The sequence below is a fragment of the Drosophila albomicans genome, chromosome 2L (genome assembly GCF_009650485.2).
Source record: "Drosophila albomicans strain 15112-1751.03 chromosome 2L, ASM965048v2, whole genome shotgun sequence".
Classification (NCBI taxonomy): domain Eukaryota; kingdom Metazoa; phylum Arthropoda; class Insecta; order Diptera; family Drosophilidae; genus Drosophila; species Drosophila albomicans.
In genome coordinates, this window is record NC_047628.2 from 26546195 (window position 1) to 26567454 (window position 21260).

The following is a 21260-nucleotide window of genomic DNA, read 5'->3' on the forward strand; positions in this document are numbered from 1 at the left end:
ATTGATAAACTTTTGATATTTTCAACACCCGCCCAAACGCTGAAGTGTTTTGAGAATTTCGCCAAATGGAAAACTGGTTTCTAATATTTATAGTTACGATATATTTGTTTTGTTTTGTTTGTTGTGGGATACTTGATGTGGAATTTGGCTGCTTACGTGACACGCGGGTGCTGCGTAGTTGTTGGACAAAAACCAAAAAAAACCCGCTTAGAAGGCGTTTTACTTATGAATAATATCTAGTATAAGTTTGAGTTTGAGGTTTGAGCTTCGCGACAGCTTCAGAACAATAAAGCCCAAAAAATATTGTCTATACCGGTATAGAAAAGTCCCGCCTCTACCTCTCTTCCTCTCTCTCTTTCCGTTTCCCTCTCAAAGTCTCAAGCTGTCGCGTATTTTACATTACAATTTAAATTGTATAATTTTGCGTATGCTTAGAACGTGTTTAGCATTTGAAACAAACACACAACTGGAAAGACCTCAGCTGAGAAGGGCAAACCAGGTTGCATAGTTTTATAAATTTTAAATTGATTGAAAAATCAATTCAAACGCTCACTTTTCAGGGCGATAAGCGATTAAAATTATAGCTAAACGCATAGCTATTTTAATGTCGTAAACCAAACTAGGCAACTATTAAAGACATTTGTAGATTGATTTTACGTTTGCTAGCTGCATACTTAAGTACAGAAGTCGATGAACTATATTGCACACAAATTAGTTTAAACTACTGCAGATATCAATCAAATGAAGCGCTAAACTAGGCAACTACAAATCGATACAAATCTAAAAACTAGAGTCGCGAATTTTGGTATATAGAATAATAAGTATAGTTTTTATGATTTCTGAAAATTGTAGATCTTATTTAAAAAATACTTTTGTATGGGAAAAAACTAGGGACACTCTGACATATTTTGCGCTCTATGGAATATTTTTAATGTAGACCTATATCAATATACCACATATTGGTATATTTTTTGAGTATTTTATCACTATATTAATCTGGAATATTTTGAGAATAATACCGCACTGTTACATTGGCTGACAATCTGGTATATTTTACGCTCTATGGTATATTTTTAATGTAGTACTATATCAATATACCACATATTGGTATATTTTTGAGTATTTTATAGGTAACTTGGTATATTTTAAGAATAATACCGCACTGTTACATTGGCTGACAATCTGGTATATTTTGCACTCTATAGTATATTTTTAATGTAGTACTCTATAGTATATTTTTAATGTAGTACTATATCAATATACCATATATTGGTATATTTATGAGTATTTTATCGGTATATTAACTTGGTATATTTTAAGAATAATACCACACAGTTTTACTTCTATTTAAAATGCGTACCGGGTATCTCACAGTCGATCACTGTAGCTTTCTTGTTATGGTTAATGTCGTAAGCCAAACTAGATAACCATTTAAAACATTGGTAGATTAAAGTTAACTTTGTCAGCTGCATAAGCAAATAAGTGTTTTAGATAGATCAATGAACTATATTAAATGACTGCAGATATCGATCAAATGATGCGCTGGTTAAACTTTTATTAATTTGCCAGAGTTAAGAGTTGTTTTATTCGTTTTGAATGTGACAAATATAAAACTGCGTTTTACGACAGTACCCCAGTTTAAGATGTTTTCAGTAGAGAGTTGTTAATTCACCCATCATAAGCAGTTAATTGATGGCGTGTCATGAATTAAACAAAATACGCATTTCCAACAAAAGTGTGTGTGTGCAAAAGATGATGATCGAAATGATAAAATGCAAATTACATTTAAATGGATTACACTTACCTGTATACGCTGAATTGATCGAACTCAAATTGTCATCGCTTTCACGACTCATGCTGTTTGTGTCTAAATATAAAACGACGCGTATAACGGAAGCAAAAGAAAAATGAAAGAAAAAAAAAAACAAAATATAAAAATATATATATGAATGAGAAAAGAAAAAAGTACAACAAATCAGGCATTACACAAAAATAACAAATAACATAAATAACGAGCATGCAAGAGGCGCCCAAATGAGCTGAAATTAAATTAAAATTAAAGCTACTTACGCACAACAAAAGGGCGTCAATACAAACGATACAAATAGTATTCAAGAGAAGAGGCAACGAGAGGGGGAAGAACACACTCAAAGGTTCATTATATTGAGGCCAAAACGGGGGCAGACAACGGGGCAGCTAATTGGCCAAGAAAGCGGCAGCAACAAATGTGCAAATAGCAATTAGTTGGCCGGCAAAAAAGTTACCGACTCGACTTCAATATACAATATATGCATACGAGTTCGAGTATAGATATATATCTATAGAGTGGGCTGGGACAAGCGCAGTTAACAAATTGCACAGTTAAGCGTAAGTTATATAAACAACGCGCTGAGATAACAAGAGCCAAGTCAAACAGTTTAACAGGTGAATGTATTGGCGAGTTACTCATTCACTCACTCAAAAGATACTTTCCGAAGATACTAAACAGACACATTCGACACGCGCAGCATCTTCATCTTTCAGCCGTAATAATCCATCAACCGAAGAGACCTTTAACTATCCGATAAAGTTTAAAACCCGTTTGCAAACACCGCCCAAACGAAACTAGACACCATTTTAATGACCTATAAACTACCAACAACGACGACGACGACGACGTCAATGCGCGATTTTTTTGTAAAATTAACTCAAATCTCAAGCAACAGTTTGTTTTGTGACTTCTGACTTTTTGCCGGCAATCTTAGCGAGATTTCGTCTGGAATACGAGTTTATATACTCGTGATGGCACTCAAAAAATGCCGCGCGATTGCAAATTGTCTACGTCCACACAATTCACAATATACCCAGGCACAATTACGCCCCGACTTAATGAGCAAATAACTGACGGGGGAATTCACTGATCTGCTGTAATAAGTTGATTCTCAGAAAAGTTACTCAAGGATTTTGTATCTCACTTTTACTACGCGAAAAGAGTTTAACGCTTTTTCTTAGTTTTTGAAGAATACTTTTTAATAAGAATTTACATTCATTTTATCTACGTTTTTCTTCTTTATTAACACTCATCAAAATATAATCAGAATTATTAAAATATTTCCTACGTTTTTTTCAAATTTTTGGGAATTATTTTTCAGCGCATCGTACGAATGAAATTTAATGGCTATTTTACGTTATTTTTGGGAACTTTCTTTTCCATCGCATTTCAACTTTAATAACAATTGAAATATTATTAGAATTGATCAATTATTGTCTACGCTTTTCCTACTTATTGAAGAATTATTTCCGAGCATTGTTAGTTGAAGTTTAGTATTGATTAAAATTTAACCATTGAAAAAAAGTTCAAATATTTTATGCGGTTTTAACCCAAAATTTATTAAAATGTCTTCAGTGCTTTTCATGTTTTTGGAAGAATTCTTTTTCATCACATTTAGACTTTAATATCAATCAAAAGGAATCAGAATTTTACAAATTCTTTTCTGCGTTTTCTAGAAATTATAAAAATATTATCTGGATTTGTTTAGGAGAATTGTTTTCTTGCAACGTTTTTTAAAGTTTAGTAGCAACTAAATTAAAACCAGAATTTATTTAAATATTTTTTGCTAATCACACTTTGAAAGGTTAATAGTTTAATTATATGTTTCTGCTGACGCATTTTGATGCGCTAATTTAAGTTGCGTCAAAAGTTTGATAACGTTTCCTACTAAGAGAAAAGTATATACATTTTTTTGTATTGTTAATTAATATCCAAAATATTTTACTACTAATCCATCATTTTGAAAACTTCGACCATAACACTATTTGTTTTTAGATAACAAAAAAATGCCAATACTAAAAGTTCATTCATCTTTTATCTATCAACTTGGTAGCACCTCTAAAAATGGTATAAATTATAGTATCCCTTAGTCGATCAGTGCATTGTTTTTATCGTTTGTTTTGCTGAATAATTAACTACAAAATGAGGCACGACAACAGAGTGTTCGCTGAGTAAACAAACGTGCAAAGCAACAGCTGAATTTAGAATTTAGCATTCTTTTTTTTTCGTTGTGTTGTTGTCAATGTTGTCTGCTTAAACTGATTGAACATTAATAATATATTTATGTACAACTCAATAAGATAGGCAAACACTTGCCGCGTGTCTTTCGAAGTCGAAAAACCGCAGAAGAAAAAAAAACAACTTAATTACTTTTTGCGCTTTATGCCAAAAATATGAAAAGAGCCTTCATATTTGGCCAAATACAATTAAGAGCTGAAGTAATTTGTTGCTTGTGGCCGCCGGTAGCCATAAATAATGCCGCAAATATATTATTATTATTTTTATATGCGATGTTGTTGTTGTTTTCATTTATCTACTAAATATTACTGTAACAAAATTATGCAACCCACACGCAGTTTGAAAGTTGCTATTTTTGGGGGGCTGGGCTGTGGCATTCAATCAATAAACTGTGGGCGATCGCCACACAAATTGTTTAACTGTTTTCGGAGTAAAATGCAGACACAAAACGGGGCAATAATTAGATGGCAAATACTAATGATTAGAAGTAGATACAAAAGCGAGATTATTAAAAACGTTTTTTGCTGTACTTTTCTGCGAAAGCAAATAGTTCGACAACAGTCTTTGTTTGCCTCGAGGGGGGGAGAAGAGAGAAGAACACTTAACAACTTGGAAACATGTTAAATGAAACTTTGAAGTGCCACGTTTAATAATTACAAAGCAATGCGAGTCTCTCGTCAGTATTTTGTCTGTTTTGTGTTTAGTACCGGTAAGTGACACGTTAATTTATTTGCCTTTAGCTTTAGAACAATATCGCATGCAAAATAATTAAAAGCACTCAACTGTGAGCGCACATAAAACAAACAAAAAGCATTTGCCAGTGATTAAAATTGTTGCTTAATTGTTGACGCTTCGTAGGCAGTTTTGGCAATGTTAGTTTTGAACTTGAGCAGCCGGCGAAGCATGAAGAGAAGAAGTGAAATGTCTGGAGTATTTTGAGTCCACGAGTTCTCACTTAATGGTTGGGTGGCCCACATCCTCTGGGAAGCCCATAAACATAATGAACTCTGTCATTAGGCGCACATTACAAAAGCTCAAAAGGTTAATAATTCATTGAGAGAACCACAAAAACTGGACAGACAACTATTTTCTTGTCAAATCAGCGCAAGAAAAGAAGCAAAATATAATGGGTTTGTTTACGCTCAAATTGGAAGACGGGAAGAAGCGGCTTAGAACAATTTTTTGTGTGTTGGCCAACGAAGAGCAAAAGATGACCGAAGATGTCAGTTCAAAGTTGTGAAATTAAATGACAAAATACAAAAATGGTGGTTCATAAAAATTAATTAACCAAAATGTGGCAACACCTTAAAAGAAACTGCAAGTGAATTACAGCTGGCAAAAAACAAAAAGAAAAAAGTAAAAGTCAGGCGGAAAAACAAAAGAAAAAGGTGTGTGTGGAAATGCAATTAGCAAGCGATTTGATTGTCATAATGTGTTGTCGAAGCAATTAAAGAGTCGTAATAATTCAGATGCATGCCGGCTAATGGTGCGTATGCGTAACACATCAGCACACAAATATTACTCATACGCCACCTACACGGATGCGCGTTCTCGTGTTCTAGAACAAATAGCAACTTTGTGTTGAGCTGAGCTCATTGCGCGCCACACAAAATGGCTACAAAATAAATACAAAATAATAATAAACAAATGTGTAAACAAACAGCTCGAAATGACGCCAGAATCTATTGTTAATGCTTTTGGGAAACAGTCCAAAAAATGTGTCTCATTGGCTAGCAGATGGACCCAAGCACGCGCTGCGAATGAGTTTAATCGGCTCGCTTGAGGTGCCACACAACAACAACTAAGGCAAATATGGCTTGGCGTCGTAACATTTTGCGCCCACAAACTAAACACAGCAGCTGCCACCACGATAGAACAAAATGTGGTTGATAGAAATTTATATAGATTTCAAATTGTTTCGATTCAGTTGTGTAAGCGCGGGAGGCGTTGGCGACGTCGTCTCTTCATAAGGGAATCCCAATCTGTATTCTCAGTATATTCTGTAAGTGTTTTGCTAAAACAACTTTTGCGTCTTATATGTTTTTATTATTTCAAAACAGAGATTGCTGATCTAGCCACTAAATCTGGTATAAAAGTTGAAATTTACGATATGAAAAACTTCAAACTTAAATGCAATTAAAATTTGAATGTGCCAAATTATGCTCTAAAAATAAATAAATTTCAATCAGTAATTCGAAACTTCTTTTTCAAGAATAACTTTAAGCTAGCTTTAGGTGACCATTTGGTATATTTAGTACTCTATGGTATATTTTGAATGCGATACTATACAAATATACCAAATATAGACTTTGGTATTTTATAAAAATATGTTTGCGGTATATTTTAGAAATAACACCACATTGATTTGCTTTTATTCTTACTTTCTTACTTATTTTTTATGAAGTTCTAAAACTGCGACTTATGTTATATGTTTTTATTATATCGCTGATCTAGCCACAAAATCTGGCATAAAAGTTGATAATTTGGGATATGCTAAACTTAAAATTTAATGCAATTAAAAGTTGAATATGCTAAATTATGCTCTATATAAATAAATCAATTTCCAATCAGTAATTCGAAACTTCTATTTCAACAATTACTTTAAACTAGCTTTGGCTGACAATCTGATACATTTTGTAGTCTATGGTATAGCAATATACTGAATGTAGTGTTAGTATTTTTTGAAAATATCTTTGCGGTTTATTTTAAAAATAATACCACATTGATTTGCTTTTATTCTTTCTTTCTAACTTATTTTTGATTAAGTGGTAAAACGTCTTATATGTTTTTATTATATCAAAACAGAGATCACTGATCTAGCCACAAAACATGGTATAATAATTTGCGACATACAAAACTTAAAACTTTAATGCAATTCAAATTTGAATTTGCCAAATTATGCATTATAAATAAACAAATTCCAATCAGAAATTCGAAACTTCTTTTTCAACAATTACTTTAAGATAGTTTTGGCTGACAATGTGGTATATTTTGCACTCTTTGGTATATCCATATACCAAATACAGTCTTTGGAATTTTAAAAAAATATTTTAGGGGTATATTATAGAAATAATACCACATTAATTTGCTTTTATTCTTTCTTTCTGTTTATTTTTGAAGAAGTGCTAAAACAACTTCTGCGTCTTATATGATATTATTATATCTAAACAGAGATCGCTGATCTAGCCACAAAACCTGGCACAAAAATTCATAATTTGCCATATGAAAAACTTCAAACTAAACTGCAATTAAAATTTGCTTTTCAACTGACAACAAAAGTTGAACAAATTACTCCAATCAACGCTCTAGATAATGGAGCAATTCAAAGTTTTCATTTCTAATAATTCACATTCGGAATGCAAGATCTTGATGACATGAATCACGCACACAATAGTCTAAATTCTAATTCACATGCACACATGATAAAAAAAAAACTTGATAACAACCTTCAAAAGCCAAACAAGTTTACCCAAAAACCATTTGATGTTGATCATTCATTGTTTGGCTTAAGAATTAACTCTGCTCATTTACATTTTACAACTTCTGACAGTTGTAATTGAAGGTAAAATGTCTGTGCTACTTGAAGGCTTTCCATGTTTACCTTTATGTATAACTAGTAAACTTTTTGAAGCTGGCAATGCTCTCGTCTGATTCTCCGACTGTTTATGCGGGTCTCGTTATCGCAGCCGGTGCGATAGTAACGAACCCAAAAAAAAAGCAAAAAAAATGCTGATAAAATACCATTGGCAATAACAACAAAATGCCAAAAGCAATTGTCTCCGTTCAATGTTTATACTTGTACACGAACTAAAAATTGCCCAAAAATTGCGATGTGTTGTAGTTTTGTGTATTGTATTTTGTTTTGTATTGTGCTATGCGATCTTCTCTTTATCTCTGTTTTTTTTTTTAACGTCCGGCCAGCCGAAAAGAAAGCCTCACACAGTGTGTAGAAAGTTGTCGATTGTCGGCGGCCGGCTAATTTGCATTAAGTATTAGCAAGTAAAACGATTTGGCTATAAGACGTCACACTCACACACACACATAACCAAATTAACAATTTACGACTTTTTGGTTGACAACAAATGCAAAACATTTGCGCAATATGTTAATACCTTGAAAAAAGAGTGCAAAGTTTTGCAAGTTGAAAGTTTGCACACAAAATTTATGCATACCCTATAATACCCTGTAATTGACTAGATGAATGTAATCTACAGAACACAGTATGACGCATATTTATTTCATGCCATTTGAACCGCCCGCATTTGCCCTCATTGTGCAATTGTGACCTTCAATATGTGTGTTTGCCATTTTCCCAGTAAACTCTTGATATTATATTTTTTGCAAAAAAACACACACAAAACTGATTCTTTTGTTGCGAGTATTAAAAAACCTTTTATGCATATCAACTGTCTTCATGCTGATTTCTTGGCAATTAATAACTTGATTTTTCTTCAATTATTGAGATCTTTTTTGCAGCTAAAAAACCATATATGCATGTCAGCTGTCCAGGGAATAGTTTCATGCTGATTCTTTCATTAATTTTCTTGGTAATTAATAATATGACTTTTCTACAATTTTTATGTTTTTTTGTTTAACCTAGTTTTGTGCAATTACAAAGCAAATTTGCAACTAAAAAACTATATAAACTTATCAGCTGTCTAACATATATTTGTGGTCATTAATTACTTGATTTTTTTGTACAATTATTTCGATTACTTTAAAGCTATTTCTTGCATTGAATGTGAGTGCAATTATTAGCCCGTAAATCTGCTAAATTTGAAATCAATTCGATAATTATTAACTTGTTTTTTCTACAATTTTTTAGACTAATTCTAAGTTATTTCTTTGTATTGAATTTGCTAATTAATGTTGAAGAAATAAACAAATTCCAATCAGTAATTAACGACTTCTTTTTTTACAATTATTTACATTACTTGCCCATTATTATTAACCAGTAAATCTGTTAAATTTCAAATCAATTTATGCTCAATAAATAAACGAATTTCACTCGGTAATTAATAACTTGTTTAACCCACACTTATTTAGACTATTTTGTAGCTTATTCTTTGTATTGAATTTGCCAAATTATGCTGTATAAATAAACAAATTCCAATAAGTACTTTGAAACTTATTTTTCAACAATTACTTTAAAATATCTTTGGTTGATAATCTGGTATATTTTTCACTTTATATACATATTATAGCTACTGTATCAATATACCATATATAAACCTTGGTATATTTTTAGTATTTTTCGGTATATTAATTTGGTATATTTTAAAACTAATACCGCACTGTTTTGCTTTTATTCATACTTATTTTTGATTAAATTTGCCACGTAATAATTAGCCAGCAAATTTGCTAAATTTAAAACCAATTAAAAGTCAATAAATTAATAAATTCCTTTTCGAAATTTATTAATATTTATTGCACTCCAATTTTGATATAGGGTATCTGTCATTGTTAGCAGATTTTCACTACTGTTTTTTACTGATTTTGCGCTTTCAACCTTTTGCATTTCGTGTCTATTTTGATGCAGTCAAAAGATAAATAAACAATAATACATTTTTATACCTAATTAGCGGTAAACCGCAAATTTCAATACAGCGAGAGGAAAAAAATCCGGCTCGTGTTGACGTTATTGTTATTGTTGTTGCGCTTTTACTTGAGATGCGGCGACAACTTTGTTGTAGTTTTGAATTTTATTCGCTGAGCTAACTAAGGTTAGATATTGTGGCCAAAATCAAATACGACGATTATTATTATTATTAACTTGGATGATTGTCAATGCTCGAGACAAACTGGAGACAGCTGCTATTCATTTAGTTGGCCTATTTAGCCAATGTATAGAAAAGACTTAAGACATAAATAACTAACTAATTGTAATCACTGCGATTAGCAAAAGCAATTCTGAAGTGGTCATAAAAGTCAGAGAAACGTGTTGGCAATCTAACAACTCGCAATTAACGATAAAAATAGTTAAAGTCAGGGTTAAAATTAATCAACACAGAATGCCAGCTCATACTTTAGAAGCGGGGAAAACAAACTATCGATAGCTTCAGGGAATAACCTTCAATTTGAAATAAATAAATGATAATTAAAATGGAAACTTTTTTCCCTTGAGAACTGTGCCAAGCCTAAATCTGTGCTTGCCAACAGATAACATAAATATTGCTCACAAAAATTGATTATAGATAACGGAAACAGTAACTAAGTGTTGCCCATTCACAATTATCTTATCACTAATGCAATAAAAAAAAAAAAATTAAAACGTTGAGTACTATTTTAAAACTTTAGACAACTTTGTGAAATACACAAAAATATTTAAACATATTGTTTAAAAATATAAAAGTGGAGTATGAAGACAGCTGCTGTTAAAGAATTAACACGTCAAGGTCAGAAGGCTATGGCAAATCAACCGAAACAGATGCAAGATACAAGATACAAAACACAGCGATCGATTTTCGAAGTTGTAAAGTATCTTTAGAGCAAACCGGCGGCGACGTCAACAAGACAAATTCACAGCACAAGTTAGAGAGCACAGAGTTTCGCATATCCCATTTAGGGCAACATTGAGGGACAACAACAAATGATAATAACTTGGTCCAAAAGGGCCACAACTTTTACTTTCAGAGTCTATGTTATTTATTGTTTTTTGTGTTTTTTGCATTTTGTATTTCGCTTGTCTTTCACGCTTATCAAGAAATTCACCTTTTGAAATTGTTGCGATTGAAATTGTTAAATTTTTGTTGTTAATTTGCAGTTGTTGCGTATTCACTATATGGAAGTATATAGCCGTATCGTTCAGTTGGAGCCAGTGCTCGCCAGATCTGTTGCCCGCATCTATCGAGCTGATGCCAAATGAAACGCGTCCGTCTCGCGAAAAGTCGTTGAAGTTACTGAAAAGCCAAAGTTTTGCAAAACTTGCCAAGAGCAGCGATTGCTCGACGAGCTTTGCGAGAGAGAGAGAGAGAGCAAGCAGCCAGAGACATGATACAATTATAGAAGGTAGTGCCGTCGGAAAAAGCTACCGTCAGTACGCATTCGTATTTCGACGCAAGAGGTGGTCTGCGGACGAATTTTTTAGCGCAATTAACCCTTATGCAAAATGACATTTTGCAATGTATGCCGTAGATACGGATAGAATTAAAACATTTCGAGAATTAGAGAATTCTCATATATATTGTTAATATTATTCATAATCAACATACATTTTAGAAATATGTCAAAAAGACATTAATATTAGCTTCAAAATATGTAAATATTAATATCATCGTCTAAGGGTTAATGCGCATTTCATTCTCGTCTCGCTCACACTGCTGTGCTGAGACTCTTTCACTCGCACTCATTGTTATGTTTAAAGTCGGACAGCTTTTTCCGACGGCACTACCTTCTATAATTGTATCATGGCCAGAGAGAGTAAACAAAGAGCGTAAAAGCGAGAGAGCGCTTTCGAACCAAGCTTTGTAGCACAGTGTAATCCGTCTCTCTCTCTCTCTCTCTCGCTGTGTGTGTGGAGCAACGTTGTTTTTATTGAATAAACGTCGACACGAAAAACCGTAAACTTATATATTTTTTTTTTATTTTGCTCGTTACACGGACGCGTACTTTAATAATTTTCGCAAACAAAAGCGGAGCGCTGATCGTCTCTTTATGGCAGGGCAAAGCTCTGCTAGGGTTGCCACACAATACGTTTTTTTTTGTATACCCAGCAAAAGGGCAACAAAGATCGGTGTAATAAGCTGAATATATAGTATAAATAAATACTAATACTGTTAAGAATTTGTTCATCTATTATTGGAAATACTTTTTATACCCGCTACCCTTATAGCCATGTCCGTCTATCCATATGACCTAGATCTCAGAGACTAAGAGATAAAAGCGATTGGACGATATACTAAATATGGCCCTCGGTATATTTCAGTATTTTTGTAGCTGAAAAACGAAAGTTAATTAAAAAGCAATTGTTTTGTTCTAAAGAAAGTGAAATTTCAAGATACTTGACTTTGGTGATACTCTGGAATATATTTTCAAAAATTTGTACATCAATGTGGTATTATTCTTAAAGTATATTATTTTTTATATTTTAAGAATAATACAGCATTGATGTACAAATCGTATCGCCAAAGTCAAGTATCTTCAACTTTCACTTTCTTTAGAACATAACAATTGCTTTTTAATTAACATTCGTTTTTCAGCTATAATATCTTCAAACAATCTTATACTATTATGTTCTATGGTTTGCCTATGGTTTCTTTGCTTCAATCAACAAACTAATTGAGTAAAGAAAAACATATATTATAGACACTGATTCAAAGTGATGATAATACCAATTGAAGCTCATTTGAAAATGTTGCTATGCACATAGAATAACTTAAAGCGAAAGAAAAATTTAAATTACTTTTAAAATACCCAAAGTAAATTAAATATTCTAAAGACTTAAATATAAATAAAGCTAAGTGTAAAGTGTATATTTATCCAAGAAAACATTGCAAAGATATTGTAAGTATCTCTAAGTGTATCACAGAATATCTCGGTGGACAATAATATAGTTTATTAATATACAAAATAATACTTAAATGCCAAATAAATTTATATGACGATCGTATATTTTGAGCTTATTAAAATTCATTTTGGATTACAAATGAAAAGTTCTTTTTTCTCCATTAAACTTTGCAAAAATATGAAAGGCTCTTTATTATAGTTTCTATTAATAATCGAAAGAAATTGTGAGTATCTCTGAGTCTATCACTCCCTCAACTCTTTGACCATTCCAAATGGGTGCGTGCACTGATTGACGATCATGGCGCCTATATAATGCCATCGTCTGAGGCTGAAGTTGAGAAACTGAATTGCGTTTGGCTTTTTAGCACTTTAGCGCGGCCAGCAAGGCAAAAAGTGAATGTTGCCGTTTGCCAGATTCTAAAGAAAGGGATCTACGGAACATATAGTAAGCGATTTATTCGCTATAAACAATTACTACTATAAATAAATGCTGCAATGAGTAATGCGAATCATGAAAGTCTCATTAAAGGTCAACATCAGCTGAAGTTGTAAGCGAATCACGGATGTATCCACCCATTAGAGGCTTACAGAGATCTCATCTTAAGCCCAAGACAAATGAGCTTTCAGTTTTTAGTGTATGTGTGTGTTTGTGTGGCACACACATTTTGCACATTTATAATGTTTGAGAGCACGCTCGTTTCCGATCAAGATCAATAAAATGACATAAGCTCATCCACGAGCGGCTCAGGCTAGAAAGTAAGTGAGAGAGATGAAACGGCGAGAAGTCATGAACATGTCACCTCGCTCTCTCTATCTCTCTCTATCTCTATCGCTGTTGTCAAATGCGCAGTGCAAAAACTTGACAAAAATAAAAGCAACAACTACAACAACTTGTGTGTCATCATCGCCTCGCCTGACAGCCATAATATAGAATACAGAATACAGAACACAAATTCAATTATGAGTGCTACATTTTATAAGCAGACTTAGTCCCCAGTTTCCCCATCTCCGCTGTAGCAAACGCGGGTAAATGATGTGCGCCACTGTGCGGTGATTGAAGATCGGTGATCGTATAGTCTGGCTCGACTGCTCGGGTTTGACATTGAGTGCGATGAGAGATAAATGACAGGTACACGCAAGTGTTTCACTTCAAAGTGGCATTTATATGCCCTTTTTTGTGTGCTGAACACAGTGCGCGGCGATCACTTCATTAGAAAGTCTACGATTTATTGCGACTAGATGCGACGAGAATGTGTGTCAAAATATTTCCCCCCAAAAGATACTTCACACATTTCTATGTGGATCACGAAACTTTGAAGAATCTTTAGAATTTTAACATAACTATTTATCAAGTTCACGCTGCAATTTGTTAAGAACTTTCTTCACACCTAGAATAAATTCTTCAATGCAATCACTTCAATTATTTGAAATACTCAATCAAAGAGTATTTTCAGCCATCTCAATTGAATATTCTACAACTTTTTCTCAATTACATTCGCTATAATTGTCTAATGAATTCATCAATCAATTCTGAGAAATAATCATAAATCATGATCGTTGTAGATACGCAGAATAAACGAAGCTTACGAGAATCTTAAATAAATAAAAATTGCATCTCCTTAAAAGTAAAATAATTAATTTTAAAAATGAAATATTAATTTGTTGCTCAACTGATTGTCAATTAATTTTTAGAAATACAAAACGATTCTTAAGTAACCTTTTAGTTCTAATTTTGTATTTTTATTCTATATTCTGTATTATTGTAATGCTATTCTAAATCTTTATCTTTAAAGAGTATCTTAAATTCACTCTCAAAATCTCCGTTGCATTTTTGGGATTAGAGAGGGAGAGCTTTTGGAATTGGAAACGCTTTTGCGCTTTGCGGTTGCAATGAAATATCAATTGAATGGAACGAGGTGTAATGGAAGACGACGCGAGAGGGGATTGATCGACTAACATAAATAAAAAACTACGCGTGAATATATATGGGCTATTAGGTCGATCAATGTACGTACGACGATCGTATATGGAGCTGCGGTTTGGCACAATTACGTGAATGAAATGTGTCTGTAGACGCCTCCATGTGGAGCATGGCTTAATTAAATTGGTAGCCGCATTATTTAATTGGCCGCAATGAATTGAACTCTACTCTGCAATCATGATGAGTTAAGCAAGCTGCGTGGGCGGCGATAATTGCTCTCAACTGTCAGACAATCAAACAGAAAACAGACGAAGAGACAAGCCGTCTGGCAAGAGAGGTAAACAATTGAAATTTGTGTTTATTTGTTTGCTTATCATCGTCTGCTGTGAGATTTAATGGGTAAATGAGCGGATTCATTTGTTTACAAATAAAACAGTTGAAGTGCCAATTGCTGTTGGTCAACTTTTCAATTGAAATGAAGTTGACGTGCCTCCTGATTTCATTTTGTTATTTCTTTATAATTGCAATTTGCATTACAGTCTCTTTTTGTTTGCACTTTTTTTTATAACTGCAAGTTCATTGAAGTCCAATTTACTTGGCAATTGTGTGAGTGGCATTTGCTTTATGAAAGGGGAGAAAACAATTGGCGCTAAAAAAGTGTGGGTGCGTCATCGTTCGGATTAGATCGTTGCATTTGCAGCTGTCGTCTAGTGGGTGTTATAGCTAAAACCAGACTAACAGCACTTGGGCTAGCTGAAACCGGAATTATGGGCAACTAGTGACTGAGCATGAGTTTTTAGAGATGGGCAAACTTTGCACCCTTAAGATCGAATGAAAATAAATAGTGGAATCCAATTCTAACTCCGTGAAGTGGATAATAATAATATTTAAGTGAGGCTATCAAATTTAGTAATAGCAGTATTTATGGTTTTCAAAATATGAAATTTAGTACTAAAGGTTAGATATTTTAAAATAGATATTTAGTATGAAATGAAAGATAGTTTAAAATAGATATATAATAATTCGTCAATAAGAAAAATAATCCACTATGAAAAATGTGATTCGACAATAAGATTTACAAGGGACGATCATAATAATCTAGTATTAATAGCAGATAAAAGCAGTCTAAAATAGTTATGAGAGTACTAAATAGGTTGACAATAAGAAAAAGAATTCAGTATTGTAATCTAATTGTACAAAACCTGATTGACAATAAGATTTACAAAACTTAAGTACATTTAATAAGTTTGGGACTTTTAGTATTAATAGTATAAAAGATCGACATAGTATACCGAAATGCAGAATACGGTCTCTCTACAACTTCAGGACCAAAAACTAGTTCATCCCTTTTTTTCAATTTCTCACGCCACATTATTACACACTTCAACCCCTTAACCTTAAAATATTATCCTTCACCATCTGCGTTTATCACGTGTTTAAGTAAGTTGAAATAATTGAAAGTGTGAACTCACCTCTGGGTGGAGGGCCTGACTTGGGTGTTGTGTGTGTACAACAAGGCCGCCCGATTTTCGATATTGAATTGCTGGATCCAAAATTGGAGGGCGGCCTTTGCTTGATGACGGGTATACCCGTCACTGATGCTGCCGGTGTAGGAATATTGGAGCGATTTGGTCCTTTGGGTATTTTCGATGCTGTTCCAGGTTCCGTATCCGCTTCCGTTGCAGCTTTCCCAGCTGCAACTGGAGTTGCTGGAACTGTGGCAGCATCGCCGCCTGCTTCATTTGCTGCTGTTTCACTCATTTTTGCACTTTAACTTTTTTTTGTATTTTGTATAACACTTTTTATAACACACGCGTATTAAAAACGTAAAGCGATAGAAAAATTTTGGAATTTTTTTTTTGCAACTGGCAAAATAAATAAGACAAATATAAGTAATTTGAATGCTGATCACTTACCTTTCAAAACGTCGTCTATTTAAATAAAGTAATTATATTTTTTGGTAATTTTTCGTTGAATTTTCGTCGCACATAGACACACTGTGCAGCCAATTGACGTTTTGGCGCGTACACAGGCTATCTCATTCGCACTCGCGACGGCTTGCGCACACACAACAAACAGCTGATTGCGAGCTCTTTTTCTTCTCTCTTATTTTCTGCAGCTTGAAAAAAACAAACAATAACCGCTGCTTGGCCACCGCTGTTGTTGTTGTTGTCGATTTTGGTTTTGATTGGTTTTCGGTGTGACCGCGCTTTAAAGATATAATTTGAAAAATGCGGAACTGATGCTGGCAGCGTTGGGACGCCTTGAATTAATTATTTATGCATATTTTACACAGCCACAAAACTCGCACACACACACAAACGCGCACTAAATCACTAAATGGCCATTTATTGAATCTAATGATTGTTGTTGTAAGATCACACGAATGCACACCGAGCGTATTGGGAGCAGAACGTTTCTCGTTTTTTTTTTTATTGGTGGTTGTTGTTGTATGCAGTCCGTTTGCTTGACACAGTTTCGAACGCGTCGACAACGCTACTGCTGCTGTCGTTGTTTAGGCGACGTGAGTGCGAAATACTGCACTACTGCGTACCGAGAGTGTTACGAAAACGAATTGAAAAACGCGTTTAAATTAATTTAAACAATTTTCGATTTACTATGAAATTTTTTTATTGTTGCCTGCGTTGGAATTTTTTGTTGTTGTTGCACTGGTTAGGGTGAAGACCGCAAACGTCATTGGCTAAAAATGCCTAAGGTCGAAAAATATACCAAATATACCACTGTGTTCTTGTTCAAGGGCTGGTTACACATTGTTAGGGATGGGTACATTTTCGAAAAAAAAACATTAGAATGCCGCAACCTTTGAATAGCAGACTTTTTGGTAACAATAATAACAAATATCTTGTTAAACGAAAACTCTTAGGATACTTGACAACTTTTATGAAATGTTACTTATATATATTTAAAAAAAAAAACCCGAATGCTAGCTTTTAATACCAGAAAGTTTACTAAGGGAGCTAGTTGAGTAAACTACAAATATTCGTCAATCAATGAATAGCTTCATGATTTCTTTACCAAGTTCTTAATTAAAAATGCAAACAAAAACTTACCTGTTTATGCTGAAAAGAAAAGCAAAATAAAATGTATTAGTAATTTTTTAAATTTTAAATTAACGAAATAAGTTTTAAAATAAAGAAAACAGCTGTTATACAAAATACCATAGAAAAATACCTAGTAAAATGCTTGGCGTTTTGCTACAATGTCTAGCTGGTCACTCAGTTGCTACGAGCAGTTAGTATTTTTTTTGATTTCGTGCCGTGCGTTTGCGTTTTTGGTGCTACACTCCGCTCGCTTTTTGGTGTTTTGTGTTTCTGTATGAGCGCGCTCGCGTGTGTGTGTGTGTGAGCAGCGAAGAAAGAAGCCGCACAGGAAAATCCAATTCTTGGAAATCAATCTATCGTTATCAATGAGTTTTTAGAGCTCTGTTCAGTTGGGAAAATGCCAACAACTTTAACGCGTCTCGCACGTCTGTGAGAGCTCAAAAAAGCCGTTGGCTTGTTGTTTTGTTGTGGTCTGTTTGTTTGTTTGTTTGTGTGCGTGACGCGCTACCGCCAGCGTCGCTGCTACCACGCCCACACCTACACACATACACACTTAAGCAGACACACGGACATACACCAGCATGGCAGCCATGGTGTATAAACGCCTACAGATAGCCAGCATTGGTGGCGGAGGCGCCGGCAGCGGCGGTGGCCTGACGGTTTCCACCAACTCACCCGCCTCGATGGCCGGCTCATCACCCATGCTGGGGCATTCGCAGCTGACGCGCTCGCTGGAGCGCATCCTGGAGGAAGCGCATTTCAGCGGCGAACTTATACTGACCAATCGCAAGCTGAAGGACTTTCCCAAAATGGGCAGCAAATTCAGTTTAACGGATACCGTCATTGCAGGTGCGTGTATGCTAATTAATCTACCACTCTTCTGCTGCCCCTGCTCTGGTCACACTTGGGACAGCTGTGGGCGCGGCTGTCGTCCAGCATAATTTGAATTTCTCCTTTTGTCTTTCTTTGTACCAAAAAATAAAATAATCAATAATTTGCAGCAGCCCAGCCGCATGTGCATGCTCACTGCTGCGCTCTCTCTCACTCACTCTCACTGAGCAGCAGGCACAGGCGGCTCTCCCTTTTTAGCCGGCTGCGTGTGAGTCGAGTTATTACCGTTTATTGCGTTCGCACGCACTTGCTGTGTGGCTAGCTGCATCTTGCTCGCTCTATGCTTGACTCCCTTTGGCATATGCCAAGGACAGCAATAATTATTGCAGCTGTTTTCCGTTTCGCTTTTGCCATTTTTGCAGTTTGCACTATTTCGTCTGCTGTTGTTGTTTTTTTCTTTCTTCGCTCCTTTTTTTTTGGGTGGGTTTTTGGTCTGCGTTTTCACTGTGTCTGTGTGTGTGTGTGGCGTGTTTCAAGTTCAGCCAACTTTCGTTTTTGTTGTGCCCGAAAAATGCACTCTACACACACACACAGCAAGAGAGACACACACACAGACAGACTCACACGTATAATTTATCACCCACACACACACCCCACAGTTAACCACCCTGCTGAATGAAGCATCTGTTTTAATAGACGTGCCGCATCGATTTTCAGCTGTGTGTTCAGCCTACCTTTTGCTCCCATTTCCTTTTTAAGCTGTTATTCTTTTTTTTAGAAATCAGATTATGGATTATGAAAATGTATTTATGTATATTACAAATTATCGAAATGTATGATTTAAAAAAAAATAATAAGAAAATCATAAAAATATGTATAAATAAGAATTGAATTTCAACTAAACAAAAGAAATCAGAAAATCAATTTTTTTTGTTGGTTTCTTCAATAAAATTAAAATTCTTTACGTTCCTAATCTATTAATTGTTCAAGGAATTGAAATAAAAACTTTAACTTGAAAATATGTATATTAAAATTCAAGAATTAATCATATTTATGCGGAAACTTCAATGGTTTTTTCTCTATAAACAATTTACTTGTGGCGTATAATAAAAACTGATAAGGATTATTTAGCTAAGGAATGCAAATTACTTGTATTTTATCGTTACTTTTTCTAGTTCTCTTTATGCTTTATTTCTTTGCTAGTTTTCTATTATAGAATTATTGCTTTTTGTTGGTCCTGTTTCACAAAGAGTTCGTGAGAAAGTTGAGCCACAGTGGCTCTCGAAATCAATTTGCTATGCGAAGCTGAAATCGTGACTTATTTTCTCGAGATTCTTTTTAGCGCCTCCCCCACATTTCGTTCTTTTTTTTGTTGTTGCTTTTTTTTGTTTACTGTTTGCTTCCGGCATTTTCCCAATTAAGTTTTGTTTGTGGTTCAATGCGTTTTAGCAGCACTTCAATTGAGTCATCAACGTTGAAGAAGAGAGCTCAAAGAGCTGTTTGTGAAGGCGTGACTAATTAGCAATTAAACGAGTTGCCCCCTTTTTGATTTGGTTGTTGGTGTGAAGAGCACAGCACATCATTAAGATGCCATATTTGGATATGACTAAAATATTTGTATGAATTTAGGCGTGACTGAGCTCAGAGAAGCTGGGTCCAGTGATTTGAGATATTCAAAAAAAAATTGGTGCCCATTGCTTTAAATCGTTTGCCCATGTTTGCCCAGGAAAAATTTTTTTTTGCCCACCCTTAGTTTCGAAATTATGAAAAATTTTTTTTTTTTTTCGAAAATTCAAAAATTTTTTTTTTCAAAATTTTTTTGCGGAAATCGCTTTAAAATCGTTTGCCCATGTTTGCCCATCTTTTAGTTTTTCGAAAAAATTTTTCGTTTTCGAAATTTTGAATTTTGAAAAATTTTGACATTTTTTCGGAATGAATGACTCAAATTCGATCGCCCACACCTCGAAATTATGAAAACTAAAGCCACAACGGTAGCCTCAAGTGTTTTCAAGTCTGCCCATATCTCAGAATTTCAAAATTTTGAAAATTTTGAAGGTTTTCAACTTTTTTGAAAGCCCATACAAATTCATCGTTTGCCCAATTTTCAAAGTCTCAAATTTTTGCCAAATTTCAAAATTTTTCAAATTTTTTTTACTTTTTCAGACTGCCCATTTGCTATTTTCGTTTGCCCACCCTTTAGAATTTCAAAATTTTGCCGAATTACAAAAATTTTCATACTTTTTTGATTTCAGCCTATGGCCCATACAAATTCATCGTTTACCCAATTTTCAAAGTCTCAAATTTTTGCCAAATTTCAAAATTTTTCAAATTTTTTTGACTTTTTCAGACTGCCCATTCGCTATTTTCGTTTGCCCACCCTTTAGAATTTCGAAATTTTGCCGAATTTCAAAAATTTTCATACTTTTTTGATTTCAGCCTATGGCCCATACAAATTCATCGTTTACCCAATTTTCAAAGTCTCAAATTTTTGCCAAATTTCAAAATTTTTCAAATTTTTTTGACTTTTTCAGACTGCCCATTCGCTATTTTCGTTTGCCCACCCTTTAGAATTTCAAAATTTTGCCGAATTTCAAAAATTTTCATACTTTTTTGATTTCAGCCTATGGCCCATACAAATTCATCGTTTGCCCAATTTTCAAAGTCTCAAATTTTTGCCAAATTTCAAAATTTTTCAAATTTTTTTTACTTTTTCAGACTGCCCATTCGCTATTTTCGTTTGCCCACCCTTTAGAATTTCAAAATTTTGCCGAATTCCAAAAATTTTCATACTTTTTTGATTTCAGCCTATGGCCCATACAAATTCATCGTTTGCCCAATTTTCAAAGTCTCAAATTTTTGCCAAATTTCAAAATTTTTCAAATTTTTTTGACTT

General features: G+C 34.1%; 2 protein-coding genes across 12 annotated transcripts in view; one reads left to right on the forward strand and one right to left on the reverse strand.

Annotated features, from left to right (window-relative positions):
* LOC117566023 (restin homolog) overlaps positions 1-16339 on the reverse strand; it is a 34599-nt gene extending 18260 nt beyond the window's left edge. For 2 of the 9 annotated variants that reach the window (XM_034245459.2, XM_034245458.2), the window contains exons 1-2: positions 15947-16292; positions 1805-1867 (exon numbers count right to left, since the gene is read on the reverse strand). In XM_034245459.2, coding sequence (XP_034101350.1) covers positions 1805-1867; positions 15947-16235 — 352 coding nt within the window. In that variant the 5' untranslated portion in view covers positions 16236-16292. Of the gene's footprint in view, positions 1-1804; positions 1868-10759; positions 10957-15946 lie in introns of those variants that run through there. The other 7 variants (XM_034245451.2, XM_034245452.2, XM_034245455.2 and 4 more) reach the window with 7 other exon arrangements.
* Positions 16340-17730: 1391 nt separating this feature from the next.
* Positions 17731-21260, forward strand: part of LOC117563904 (leucine-rich repeat and calponin homology domain-containing protein) — a 34917-nt gene continuing 31387 nt past the window's right edge. For 2 of the 3 annotated variants that reach the window (XM_034242467.2, XM_034242465.2), the window contains exon 1: positions 17731-18385. In XM_034242467.2, the coding sequence (XP_034098358.1) occupies positions 18118-18385 (268 nt within the window). In that variant the 5' untranslated portion in view covers positions 17731-18117. The remainder of the gene's footprint in view (positions 18386-21260) is intronic. The other variant, XM_034242466.2, reaches the window with a different exon arrangement.